General features: G+C 37.4%; 1 protein-coding gene across 2 annotated transcripts; it reads left to right on the top strand.

The window, feature by feature from the left end:
- The first annotated feature begins 4,174 nt into the window (after window positions 1–4,174).
- Window positions 4,175–12,857, top strand: LOC113764576 (putative disease resistance protein RGA3). 2 transcript variants are annotated; one of them, XM_027308507.1, is made up of 2 exons: window positions 4,175–6,634; window positions 11,903–12,857. In XM_027308507.1, the coding sequence occupies exons 1-2, from the start codon at window positions 4,245–4,247 to the stop codon at window positions 12,744–12,746; spliced, it is 3,234 nt and encodes a 1,077-aa protein (XP_027164308.1). In that variant the 5' UTR covers window positions 4,175–4,244; the 3' UTR covers window positions 12,747–12,857. The 2 variants fall into 2 exon arrangements, with proteins under 2 accessions (XP_027164308.1, XP_027164309.1); XM_027308508.1 differs by having other exon boundaries at window positions 4,175–6,639; window positions 11,908–12,857.
- The last annotated feature ends 641 nt before the right edge of the window (window positions 12,858–13,498 follow it).

Raw genomic sequence — 13,498 nt, 5'->3', positions numbered from 1 at the left:
TCACAATATCTAAATTCTCATAGACGTAAATTTTGTATAATTTTAAAATATTGTGATATTTTTGAATTGGATTTAAGATTTTTTTAGTAGATATAATTAAAATTGACATGAAATTTATTTGTTTTAACTTATAATTTTAAAATTTTATTTTTAAAAATCCAAATTATTCGAAAATAGTAAACTTTTCATCATATAAAGTATTAAATTATCCATTACATGTCTTATTTTGTGCATATATATATTTATATAAATTATTTTTTAAAAAATTCATTAAACCGAGGTTGAACCGGTCCGATCGGTTGAACTTCGACCCTTTTACTTCACCGGTTCAATTAACGGTCCGATTTTTAAAACATTGGTCTTATATTGCAGCCTCTAGTGGGGTAAATATAGAAAAGGATGGATGGGGCTAAATTCACCCCTGAGTCTAAATCCGCGGCTCCTGGTACATATTAAGATAACAATAAAGCCTATACGAGTTTGATAAAAACTTTTTTCAGTATAACAACTTAGTGTTCATATAACAAGAGATGTTTAACAAATCAATTACAAATTTTAATTAATTGAAATTGTTTATACCCGTCATCCTAGTTATTGATTCGCTAGTATTTTTCAAAATTTTATTTCAATCAACATTGAAGTGCAATACCAGCGAATAATGGACAAGGGGCCGAATAGCCATCAGGAAAATTGTTCAGAGTGATTTTGTGTAAAATACACGAGATCTAATTTTATATACACACGATATAATTCACTTTCAATAACTTGTAATTATAAAATTAATTTATGTGATTTTTTTTAATAGCAATGCCCGTACTCGGATTGGGATGCTAGCCCAACATTTTATTAAGCAACGCAAAATTACAGAATTCACGTGTGGTCAAGGCCTACCAATGTTTTAAAAACCGAACCGTTAATTGAATCGGTGAAATGAAAGGGTCGAGGTTCAACCGGTTCAATCTCGGTTCAATAAATTTTTTAAAAAATAATTTATATAAATATATATATGTACAAAATAAGACATGTAATGGACTAATTTAATACTTTATATGATAAAAAGTTTACTATTTTTTAATAACTTGGATTTTTAAAAATAAAATTTTTAAATTATAAGTTAAAACAAATAAATTTCATTTCAATTTCAATTATATCTAAATCCAACCCAAAAATATCATAATATTTTGAAATTATACAAAATTCACGTCTATGAGAATTTAGATATTGTAAACTTAAATTTTAATTTATGTTTTGGGATTTAGAGATTGCAATTTAAAAAAGGAAGTTTGGAGTTCGAAGGAAGTCAAGAAAATCGAAAATAGAAATGTAAACTTGATAAGAAACAAAAAATGAGATAAAAGTGAGTGGTTATGACATTAAATAATTTGGGTTAAAAAAATAATTCTTTTTTAACTTTTTTCAATTTAATGGACAAAAATAAAATTAAAAGATGGAAGAAAACATCAGTAAATTAAAAATAAAGAGGTTTGATTAAAAAGGGAGTGACAAAAGAAAAGAAAATATATAAATATAGAGAGAGAGAGAGAGAGAGAGAGAGAGTTGAAAATTAAAAAGAAAGAGCCATGAGAGGATAAGATTTTGTAAGAAAAATGGAAAAAAAAAATATGAGTGTTTGTTTTATATAAATAAGTTATCAAAAAAAACTAATAAGATATGATGGTGCAATGGTTAATATATTAATTTTCTATTACAAAGGTCTTGAGTTCAAATATTGATAGCTGCATTTTGCAAAACTTAAAAAAACAAGAAAAAAAGGAGGAAAGTTGAAAACCTTAAAAAAAAAAAAAGGAGGAAAGTTGAAAACCGGAAACCACCGGTTCAATTCGGTTCGGCGATTTTCACGGTTCGACAGATTTTTGACCGGTTTTCTGACAAAGTCAACTATGACAGTGAACCGGACCGGTGCCAGGACTGATTCGCAGTTTAACCGGTCGAACCGGCCGGTCCGATCCGATTTTCAAAACATTGGGGCCTACAAGGAGCTGGCAGGACAAGCTGAAGTTAACGTTAATTTCTAACATGCTGCGTACGACAAAATGGAAATTCCATGGTTTCTAATCCCAACACAGCCTGAATTGAAGCTGGAAGTTCCTGAACATTCATGCAAATAAATTCCCCCTCATGACCTTGCCGTCCTGCTATCTTGTCCGCCGCCGAGTATGAAAATGGAATTTTATACATGATGTGAAAAAATGATGTACAAGATGAAATTTGAATTTTATATTTTTTTTAATCAAATTTTGATCATGAACCTTCAGGAACGGTTGGTTCTTGTCTCTACTCCGGAATTCCTTATGTGGAGCCCACATCTTTATTGTGAGAGGGAAGAATAGTGTTCAAACATTGCTATCTAACCTAGGACCAACGGAATAACAAAATGTAGAGTCTTATATTGCAGCCTCTGGTGGGTAAATATAGAAAAAGGATGGATGGGGCTAAATTCACCCCTGAGTCGAAATCCACGGCTCCTGGTACATATTAAGATAACAATAAAGCCTATACGAGTCTGATAAAAACTTTTTTCAATATAAAAACTTAGTGTTCATATAACAAGAGATGTTTAACAAGTCAATTACAAATTTTAATTAATTGAAATTGTTTGATAGCCGTCATCCTAGATATTGATCCGCTAGTATTTTTAAAAATTTTATTTCAATCAACTTTGAAGTGCAACGCGCCAAAAAGGTAAAAAAATATTTTCTTAACACAATTTTTAAAAATTTGTCATCTCCTCTTATATGATAAAAAGAGATAAAAGCATTCTCTCTACGAAATAAGAGGATGAAAATAAACTATATTTCAATCAAATAAAATTATTGATCCGCTACTATTTTTTAAAATTATATTTTAATTTACTTTGAAGCGCAACGTGTTAGAAAGGCAAAAATATTTTCTTAACAAAATTTTTAAAAAATTGTTCCTCTTATAAAATAAATTTTATCAAAGTGAATGACAAAAGTGTCAGAAATTTTAAGACCGTTCATATTGATGTAAATTTTAAATTCAAATTAGCACCATCTATTTTCACTCAAAATAAAAAGGTTAATTTTTTTATTGAAAAAGTTTCTACCAAACTCCATCAATGTTGTGGGCCTTTTGATCAACTTGGCTATATGGGTATGGATTTAGATTGTGAAGGTGGGGATTTAAACCCTATCTGCAAGAAAAACACTCACCATGTTCATATACAGCTTGACGGACTAGACCTAACTATGCAAAGATTGTTTAGACGATGGTCGAAGATGTTATGGCCACCAAGCAGTTGACAGGCTTGAAAACCTAATTTTTTTTATTTCAGACAAGTTAAGGAAAGAAAGCAGATTCCGAGAAGAGTTCACCTGATGTTGGTTAGGTGAGAAAAAAACATGGCTGAGAAAAGAGCTGAAGAAGGGAGAAGATGGTTGGACTTGGTGACAGAAGTTGGTCTGTGGATTGTTCGACCTGTAAAGAAATCATTTTCTACGGAATAAAGGAAAAGGATTTGCCATTTTTTTAAAAACAAGTTTTTCGAATACAATGCTACAATAATACACAATCATTCAAAAAACATCTCATCCATATTAGTATATCAAATATTATGAAAAAAATTTATAGTAAAAATTTTTCGTATACACTGTTACAATAAAATTTTTCAAAAACACTCCCAAAAATAACTAATCGAAACGGATTGGATTCGCAAATGGCATTCGTTGCTCATACCAGCTGCTTAACCGGCTAATCCAGGTAAAAAAGTGTGAAATTAACATTTTTTAAGTTGGAGGGGGAATATTAGGCACTTAATTGTTGGAGTGCTAGAAATTAATCGAGGGACATCTAGATTTTTTACCCAATAACTTTCGAGGGGAATTATGGGTTCAAAATAATTAATTTAAATTATTTAATAATACTGATATATCAATTCCGCTACGGGATGGTTTGGGGTCTTAGTCCCACACCATGTTTCGTGCCATTTGACATTTATATTTATTATTTTTAAATTGTTTGTGCTATTTGACATTTATTTATTATTTTTTAATGAAAGTGAAATAGTTCAAATTTCAAGGCGTCTCACATGCACTCATTTCCCTGAATCACCCAATCCTTTACTTGTGAATTGACTTGTAATTTGTCTTGACAAATGTAGCTACATAGAGGTTGCACGCGAGGAGAAATTGATCACCAAACCACCCAAAGAAAGAGAAAGAACCCAAGTAACGAAGGCAGCTTAAAATTGGAAGTGGTCTTCAATGGCAGACACCGTTGCATCTCCTCTTCTCCAGCTTCTGTCTGACAGGCTATACGTGCTGGCTGGCCTTCCCAACAGTGAGATTTTAAGAAAGCTGCGCCTCACTTTGGCACGGGTTCAAACATTGGTCCAGGAAGCAGAGATGCATTCCGAGGATAATGAAGCACTCAAGTGCTGGATAACTGAAATCAAGAACGCTGCATATGAAGCTGATGACCTTTTCGATGAATACAATCTTTGCACGAAAAGGCACAAGGCTCGTGGTACTTTCTTGCTTTCGTTCTTCATCAAGCATCTAATATTTGGCTTCAGGCTAGGCGGCAAGCTGGAAAAGATAGAAAAAAATCTGGGTTCACTTCTGAAGACTGGTGCGGAGTTCAAAAGGATCATTGATGCTTACACTCTAAAAGGACCAGTGGAAGAAAGTCATTCAGCTCGTGCTCAAGGTGTTCATCGCCTCTCAAGTTCGTTCATGATTGATTCTGATGTCGTTGGAAGGGAATTCGACAAAGAAAACATCTTGTCCGTCCTGTTCGAGTCAAGTGATGAGAATCAACTGACAGTGATTCCAATAGTCGGCATGGGGGGAGTCGGTAAGACGACTCTTGCACAGCTAATATACAACGATTTATACGCATCAGGTCACTTTGAGCGCAAAATGTGGGTCTCAGTTGGTGAGGATTTCGACCTCATAAAAATTGCCAAGGCTATAATTGAACAGATAAATCATGAGGCCAAAAATCTTTCCAGCTTGGAGGTTCTACAAGAGACCCTTCGTCGTAGCATATTACAAAAAAGAATCCTGCTTGTCTTGGATGATGTTTGGAATGAAGATAGCTTGAAATGGTCCATGATGTCTCGGGGATTTCTTGGAGCAGCACTTCGTGGATCAGCAGTTGTAGTCACCACAAGAAATACGACGGTTGCAAGACTCAGTGGCACGGTCCTGCCTTACTACCTAGGACCTCTGGATGAAGAAGATTCCTGGAGTCTTTTCAGGAAGTTTGCATTTAAATCCATTCACAATAGAGAAAATATTGAATTGGAAGAGATTGGACGAAGAATTGTTCAAAGATGTGGAGGATTGCCTCTTGCAATCAAGAGCTTGGCCGGTCTAATGGGATCCAAAGAGAAAGCCCGTGAGTGGCTTTTCTTCATGGAAGAAAACATAGGGAATTTACCTGAATTGGAGAATCATTTTTTCTCTGTTTTAAGGCTGAGCTATAATCATCTACCGTCACATCTGAAGCAATGTTTTGCTTATTGTTCCATATTTCCAAAAAATCATAAGATCTATAGAGAGAAGCTGATCCAGTTGTGGATTGCTGAAGGTTTTGTCAGATCAGGAAAGGGAAGCAGAAGGCCAGAGGATGCTGCAAACGGGTACTTCATGGAGTTAATAGAGCGATCATTTTTTGTACAGATAACCAGAGATGAATTTGGGGAAATCCGAGATTGCAGAATGCATGATCTAGTGCATGATCTTGCCCAGTCCGTTGCCAGCGTTGGGTGCTCAATTTTAGAAACTGGAGATTCGCAGGTTGTGTCCAAGGAACTTCGACATTCCTCTTTAGTCGGAAAGTCTGAAACATCAACTGTCCCTGAATCACTGAATGAAGCCACCAACCTACGGACACTGCTTTTATTATCTTGTAAGTTTGACTCTAATCCTAAACTGCTCCAAAACCTTGTCTGCTTGAGAGTGTTGGATTTAAGTCAGAGTGGCATTCGAAAACTGTCAAAAGCCATCGGTAATTTGAAGCATCTTAGGTACCTGAATCTTTCTCACACTCACATCAAAACATTGCCAGAGTCGATCAGTAACCTAAGGAACTTGCAGACACTGGAATTAGTAGACTGCTATGATTTCCAAGAAATACCAAGAGCTATTTGTGAGTTAACAAACCTCAGGAATCTTGATTTCCAATCCTGTCCTTTGTTAATCCATATCCCTCTCGGGATAGGGAAACTCAAGTTTCTGCAAAGGTTACCCGTATTTCTAGTGAATAACATGGATGGCTCCGCTGGCCTGTGTGAGTTGCGGAGCTTGGAACTAAGAGAAAGATTAGAGATCAAGAATCTCAAGTTTGTTAAATGTGCAGAAGATGCTTCTGAAGCAAAACTCCACGAGAAGGCTGGCATTATCTCCTTGGCATTATCATGGGGTGAAGACACAGATTCTGTCACTTCAGTTTTGGATGACATATTGGAGAAACTCAGGCCAACCCCTCACTTGAAAGTTTTGGAAATAACAGGATACAAAGGGTTGACATCCCCATCTTGGCTGAGGAACCAATACTTGCCTAATTTGGTGAAACTTTCGCTGGCTAATTGTAGTTGCAGAAAGCTTCCACCCCTTGGAGATCTCCCATACCTAAACGATCTAAGCATCAGAGTGTTGAATTCAAAGCCAAGCCTCAATTGATGACTTTTTCAAGCCAAAATTGAGGACTTTGAATTCTTTGGCCTAAGTTTCTAAATCCCACATCGGTTAAGTTTAACATTTGAGAGGTTGTTTGAGAACTATAAATAGCTCTCAAACAAACCAATTCAAGTACACCAAGCAAGAGCCAATAACTTGCTTTCTTCTCTCTCTTTGTAATATTTCTTCTAGTGAAATATTAAATTGTCGGTAGTGTCCGAGGACGTAGGCAAATTAGCCGAACCTCGTTAAATTCTGGTGTTCTATTTTATTGTCTATTTAGTAGCTATATTTGTAGGTATATTTGTAGTGAGTTATTGTGCAATTAAGTGCATATATAGGTGATTCTGTCTAGGAAATTGGTACTTAAGCAGGCCAGTGTGCCTCACCAAATATTTCCTGGGAATTACCATTTTGCAATTTTAGGTACAATAATTTACTCGTTATACCTTAACTTTGGTAGGGCTTCCGCAACAATTGGTATCAGAGCTCGAGGTTTCTTAGTATGCTCTGTGGTTGCAGCATGGTCTGATCTTCCACATCAGAAAAGATTTCTTGGGCTATTGTTACTCTACATTTAGGAGCTACTAAATATAATTTGTAGAGATGGCCGAAAGTAGATCTTCATCTACAATGCAAGCATCAACAAGCTCGTCATTATCTATTATGGCGAGAAATGTTATGACGAATACAAAATTAAATGTGGAGACATTTGATGGTACCGGTCATTTCGGCATGTGGCAAAGTGAGATTCTAGACGCGCTCTTTAATCAAGGTCTAGACATTGCCATCGAAAAAGAGAAACCAGAAGAGATTGAAGAGAAGGAATGGAGGACGCTAAATCGTTTAGCGTGTGGTACAATTCGATCGTGTCTTTCAAGGGAACAAAAATATGTGTTCTCAAAAGAAACCTCTGCAAATAAATTATGGACTGGATTGGAGGAGAAGTTCTTGAAGAAAAATTGTCAGAACAGGCTCAACATGAAGAAGCGTTTATTTCGCTTCACTTATGTTCCTGGCACAACTCTAAGTGATCACATCACTAATTTCAATCAGTTAATCACTGATCTGATGAATTTAGATGTGACATTTGAAGACGAAGATTTGGCTCTCATGTTGTTGGGATCTCTTCCTGAGGAGTTTGAGCATCTTGAAACAACTCTACTCCATGGGAAAGCTGAGGTGTCCCTCAGTGAAGTTAGCTCTGCCCTGTACAGCTATGAGCTCAGAAGAAAAGACAAGCAAAATAGCAGAGATGGAGCAGCAGAAGCTCTGGTAACTAGAGGACGCTCACAAAACCAGAGAAAGGGGACGAGAAGAAGATCCAAGTCAAGAGCCAGACTAAGTAAAGATGAGTGTGCCTTTTGCAGAGAGAAAGGGCACTGGAAGAAGGACTGTCCAAAACTGAAGGGTAGACCTGACAAAGAAAAAGCTGTTGCGGATTCAAATGTATCTGAGTGCATTGATCAAAACTCAGATTTTTCATTAGCTGTCATGCCTACTGGTCATTCTAGTACATGGCTATTGGACTCAGGTTGTAGCCATCATATGACGTCCAATAGAGAATGGTTCTTTGATTTCAAGGAAAAAGAAGGTGGAGTCGTCTACACGGCAGATGAGACCACATTAGCAACAAATGGGGTTGGTTCAATTCGGCTGAGGAATCAGGATGGATCAATTAAGATTCTAACTGATGTCCGATATGTGCCAGAATTGAAAAAGAACCTCATTTCTGTGGGAGTACTAGAATCAATGGGCTACAAGGTGTCGGCATATAATGGAGTGATGAAAATCATTTCAGGTGCATTGGTGCTGGTGAAAGGAATCCGGAAAAATAATAACTTGTATTACTATCAAGGTAATGCAGTTGTTGGAGTAGCGGCCGTGGCTTCCAGTGATGATCGAGAATTGAAAGTAACCAGATTATGGCATATGCGCTTAGGGCATGCCGGAGAAAAATCTTTGAATCTTCTGATGAATCAAGGACTATTAAAAGGAGCCAGTGTTTGCAAGTTAGATTTTTGCGAGCATTGTGTCAAAGGAAAGCAGACAAGGGTAAAATTTGGCACTGCAATTCACGATACCAAGGGTATTTTGGATTATGTGCACTCTGATGTGTGGGGACCTTCCAAAACAACTTCTTTGGGAGGCAAGAATTATTTTGTTACCTTTGTCGATAACTTTTCTCGAAGAGTATGGGTGTATACTATGAAGGCGAAAAGTGAAGTATTGGGAATTTTCATCAAGTGGAAAAAGATGGTGGAAACTCAAACAGAAAGAAAGATCAAACGCCTTCGAACAGACAACGGAGGTGAATACACTAGTGATCCGTTCATGGAGGTCTGTGAAAATGAAGGCATTGTTCGGCACTTCACAGTCAGAGATACACCACAGCAAAACGGGGTGGCAGAGCGTATGAATCGGACATTGGTGGAGAAAGTTCGGTGTATGTTGTCCAATGCTGAGTTGGGCAGACAATTTTGGGCTGAGGCTTTAGCATATGCAAATCACCTCGTTAATCGCTTACCATCAACTGCTATTGGCGGCAAAACGCCATTAGAGAAATGGTCGGGAAAACCTGCTACAGATTATGATTCCTTACATGTGTTTGGTTCTACTGCATATTATCATGTTAAAGAATCAAAGTTGGATCCAAGGGCGAAGAAGGCACTCTTTATGGGGATCACAACAGGCATTAAAGGTTATCGCCTTTGGTGTCCCGAAACGAAAAAGATAGTTTTCAGCAGGGATGTCACCTTTGATGAATCTACCATGTTAACAAAGGTAGATGTACAGCAGAATGATAGTACTCCCCAACAGGTGGAGAGCACTCCTAAGCAGATGGAGTTTGAAAGAAGCATTATCAGACCAGCAGTGGATATCGGAGTAGATGAAAGGACTCCTATGGTAGAAGAAGAATCAACTGAAGAAAATGTTCCAGTTGAAGAACTTTCACAGCAACATGAATCAATTGCAACCAGTAGGCCAAAGAGGACAATCAGAAAACCTGCTCGTTTTGCTGATATAGTGGCCTATGCATCCCCAACCATAAATGTTGATATTCCTGCCACTTTCAATGAAGCAGCTCAAAGTTCGGATAAAGAAAAGTGGAGGATTGCAATGGATGAAGAAGTACATTCCCTTCATAAGAATCAAACATGGAGGCTAACCAGTCTTCCAAAGGGAAAGAAGGCAATCGGATGCAAGTGGGTATATGCAAAGAAGGAAGGATTTCCTGACAAGTCTGGTGTTCGCTACAAAGCAAGATTGGTGGCTAAAGGCTACGCTCAGAAGGAGGGAATTGATTACAACGAAGTGTTTTCTCCAGTCGTGAAACATTCCTCCATCAGAATTTTATTGGCTTTGGTAGCACAATTGGATCTGGAACTTGTCCAATTAGATGTAAAAACTGCGTTTTTACATGGTGACTTGGAAGAGGAAATCTACATGACTCAGCCAGAAGGATTCAAAGTTGCTGGTAAAGAAAAGATGGTATGCAAGCTTGACAAATCGTTGTATGGATTGAAGCAGTCTCCAAGACAGTGGTATAAGCGATTTGACAAGTTTATGATGGGGCAAAGGTACACAAGAAGCAAATATGATGATTGTGTATATTTGCGCAAGCTACGAGATGGATCCTACATATATCTTCTTCTTTATGTTGATGATATGTTGATAGCTTCCAAGGATCAAGGTGAGATTGAAAAATTGAAATCTCATTTGAGTCGGGAGTTTGAAATGAAGGATCTCGGCGAAGCCAAGAAAATTCTCGGCATGGAGATAAGTAGAGATAGAAGATTGGGGAGGCTTTATTTGACACAGAAAGAGTATCTTAGTAAAGTATTAAAGAGGTTTGGTATGAATGAAAAGACTAAACCTGTTAGTACTCCACTTGCTCCTCATTTCAAGTTTAGTGCATCGTTATCTCCAAAGAATGATGCAGAACGAGAATATATGGCAAAGGTACCGTATGCAAATGCGGTGGGTAGCTTGATGTATGCTATGGTGTGTACAAGGCCCGACATTTCACAAGCAGTTGGAGTTGTGAGCAGGTACATGCATGATCCTGGCAAGGAGCATTGGCAAGCTGTGAAATGGATTTTACGGTATATTTTGAACACCGTAGATGTTGGATTAGTATTTGAGCGGGATGAGAAGATTGGTCAAGGCGTAGTTGGATATTGTGATTCCGACTACACAGGAGATCAAGATACACGTCGATCAACGACTGGGTATGTTTTTACACTTGCTAAGGCACCAGTCAGTTGGAGGTCTACCTTACAGTCAACAGTTGCTTTGTCTACTACAGAGGCGGAGTATATGGCAGTTACGGAAGCTGTTAAGGAAGCAATTTGGCTTCATGGATTGCTTGATGAATTGGAAATTGGACAGAAGTCTATCAAAGTTCATTGTGATAGTCAGAGTGCTATTCATTTAGCAAAGAACCAAGTTTATCATGCAAGGACGAAGCATATCGACGTACGGTATCATTTTGTGAGGAAGATTTTGGAAGATAGTACGATACTACTTCAAAAGATTCAGACCAAGGAGAATCCTGCTGATATGCTTACGAAGGTTGTGACAACTATCAAATTCCAACATTGTTTGAATTTGATAAATGTTGTGCACGACTTGAAGATTGGCGCTTGACAACGCATTTGAAGACACCACCGAATTTGAGGGAAAAAAAATTTGTATTTTTGGTGGGATTAGAAATTATGCCAAGGTGGAGATTTGTTGAATTCAAAGCCAAGCCTCAATTGATGACTTTTTCAAGCCAAAATTGAGGACTTTGAATTCTTTGGCCTAAGTTTCTAAATCCCACATCGGTTAAGTTTAACATTTGAGAGGTTGTTTGAGAACTATAAATAGCTCTCAAACAAACCAATTCAAGTACACCAAGCAAGAGCCAATAACTTGCTTTCTTCTCTCTCTTTGTAATATTTCTTCTAGTGAAATATTAAATTGTCGGTAGTGTCCGAGGACGTAGGCAAATTAGCCGAACCTCGTTAAATTCTGGTGTTCTATTTTATTGTCTATTTAGTAGCTATATTTGTAGGTATATTTGTAGTGAGTTATTGTGCAATTAAGTGCATATATAGGTGATTCTGTCTAGGAAATTGGTACTTAAGCAGGCCAGTGTGCCTCACCAAATATTTCCTGGGAATTACCATTTTGCAATTTTAGGTACAATAATTTACTCGTTATACCTTAACTTTGGTAGGGCTTCCGCAACACAGAGGTATGACAGAAGTTCACAGCATAGGGGATGAATTTTATGGTCACGGTGATTCTTCTAGTTTCCCATCTCTAAAGCAACTTGAACTTTTTGATATGCCTAATTTATCTGAATGGAAATGTCGCGGGAAAGATAAAATCGAAAGCTTCAGCACAGTCCAAGAATCATCAAGCAATTGGTACAACCGAAGTTTTCCTTGCCTTGAAACTCTAACTGTGATGGGATGCAGCAAGTTAATCAACTTGCCATCAATTCCATATCTCAAGAGTTTGGCTCTGTGGAACAGCAGTGAGCAGCTACTGGATTCGATTTCTAATCTGACATCCCTCTCAACTCTGCTTGTTTTTGAATTTCAACTTTCCCAGCAACCTGTGTTTCTCCTCTCAGAAACTGGATTTGGTTCTGTTACAACATTGACCATCTATGATTGTGGTGATTTGATCTCACGGTTGAATGAGAAAATCCGTGGTTTCACATCTCTAAAGTATTTGAGTGTTATACACTGTCACAGACTCCAGTCGCTGCCCACAGAAGTTGGATATCTTACAACCCTCCAGACGCTGAATATTGCACACTGCCAGGATCTGGCTCACTTTCCTGATACAATGTCAAACCTTTCTTCTTTGGAAGAAGTGAAGATTACAGCTTGCCCTTTGCTAGAATCATTGCCTCAGAAAATGCTTGATCTACCAAGTTCGCCAAAGTTTATCATCCAAGACTGTCCAAAATTGCAAAAGTTCATGGAACCTTTTGTGACAAGTAGGAGATCTTCTGGGGTGACACTGACTCCAAATGCAAGGGAAGAGATTCAACAGAATATTTGCACGCCGATGTGCGTGTAGCTCAATCTGCAAGCACTTGACCGTTATGTTGAGAGTACTCAGTTCCAGTCTTTCCACCTTGATTGATGTCAATTTGTAAGAACCACCTTGCGCCAGTGGCATGCCTCGGCTTTGAAATTGATAAGCAGCCTCTTTTTCCCAAAAAAAAAAAAAAAAAAAAATCCACTATATGTAAAGTTATCAACAGTGACATCCTTCTGTTATTCTATATTCTAGAGGGAATTTCCTCTTTATATTTCCGTTGTTGTTACATCCTAATGATTTTTTGTAAAACCAGCCAACCTGATTTTTTTATCTTTAGTAAAAGAAGAGAGGTTTTTGATGCAGTAAATTATCATCGTAAAAGAATAACAGTAAAGGAAATTTCTTTAATCTTCTCGATATTTATTCCAAGCCAACAGTCATATGGGGGTCTTCTAATGTCACTTGTTATTTTGCTTACATAATTCTGACGCTCTACCCATTCAGAAGGAATCACACCATATAAATGAATCAAATAACCATTTACAAAACAAGAATATATGCCTTAAATGGGCATGTTATTCAGTCTGTTGGTATCATGCATCGCACGATTTATGTCTTCTAGTTGTGAGAGCCTCACAGTATGTGATGACTTCGTCGTCAAGTTGTAGTCATCATAAGAATTGTACTTCAGTAATTTGGACTTCGTCATCATAGCATGAACGTCGCAGTGCAACTGTACTTCAGTAATTTGGACTTTTGGCTAAAAAAACATGAGAATCAGACTTTGA

The sequence above is a fragment of the Coffea eugenioides genome, chromosome 3 (assembly GCF_003713205.1).
Source record: "Coffea eugenioides isolate CCC68of chromosome 3, Ceug_1.0, whole genome shotgun sequence".
In the NCBI taxonomy this organism is placed as follows: domain Eukaryota; kingdom Viridiplantae; phylum Streptophyta; class Magnoliopsida; order Gentianales; family Rubiaceae; genus Coffea; species Coffea eugenioides.
Note: the sequence above shows the minus strand (reverse complement) of the source record. Positions and strands in the feature narration are given on the sequence as shown.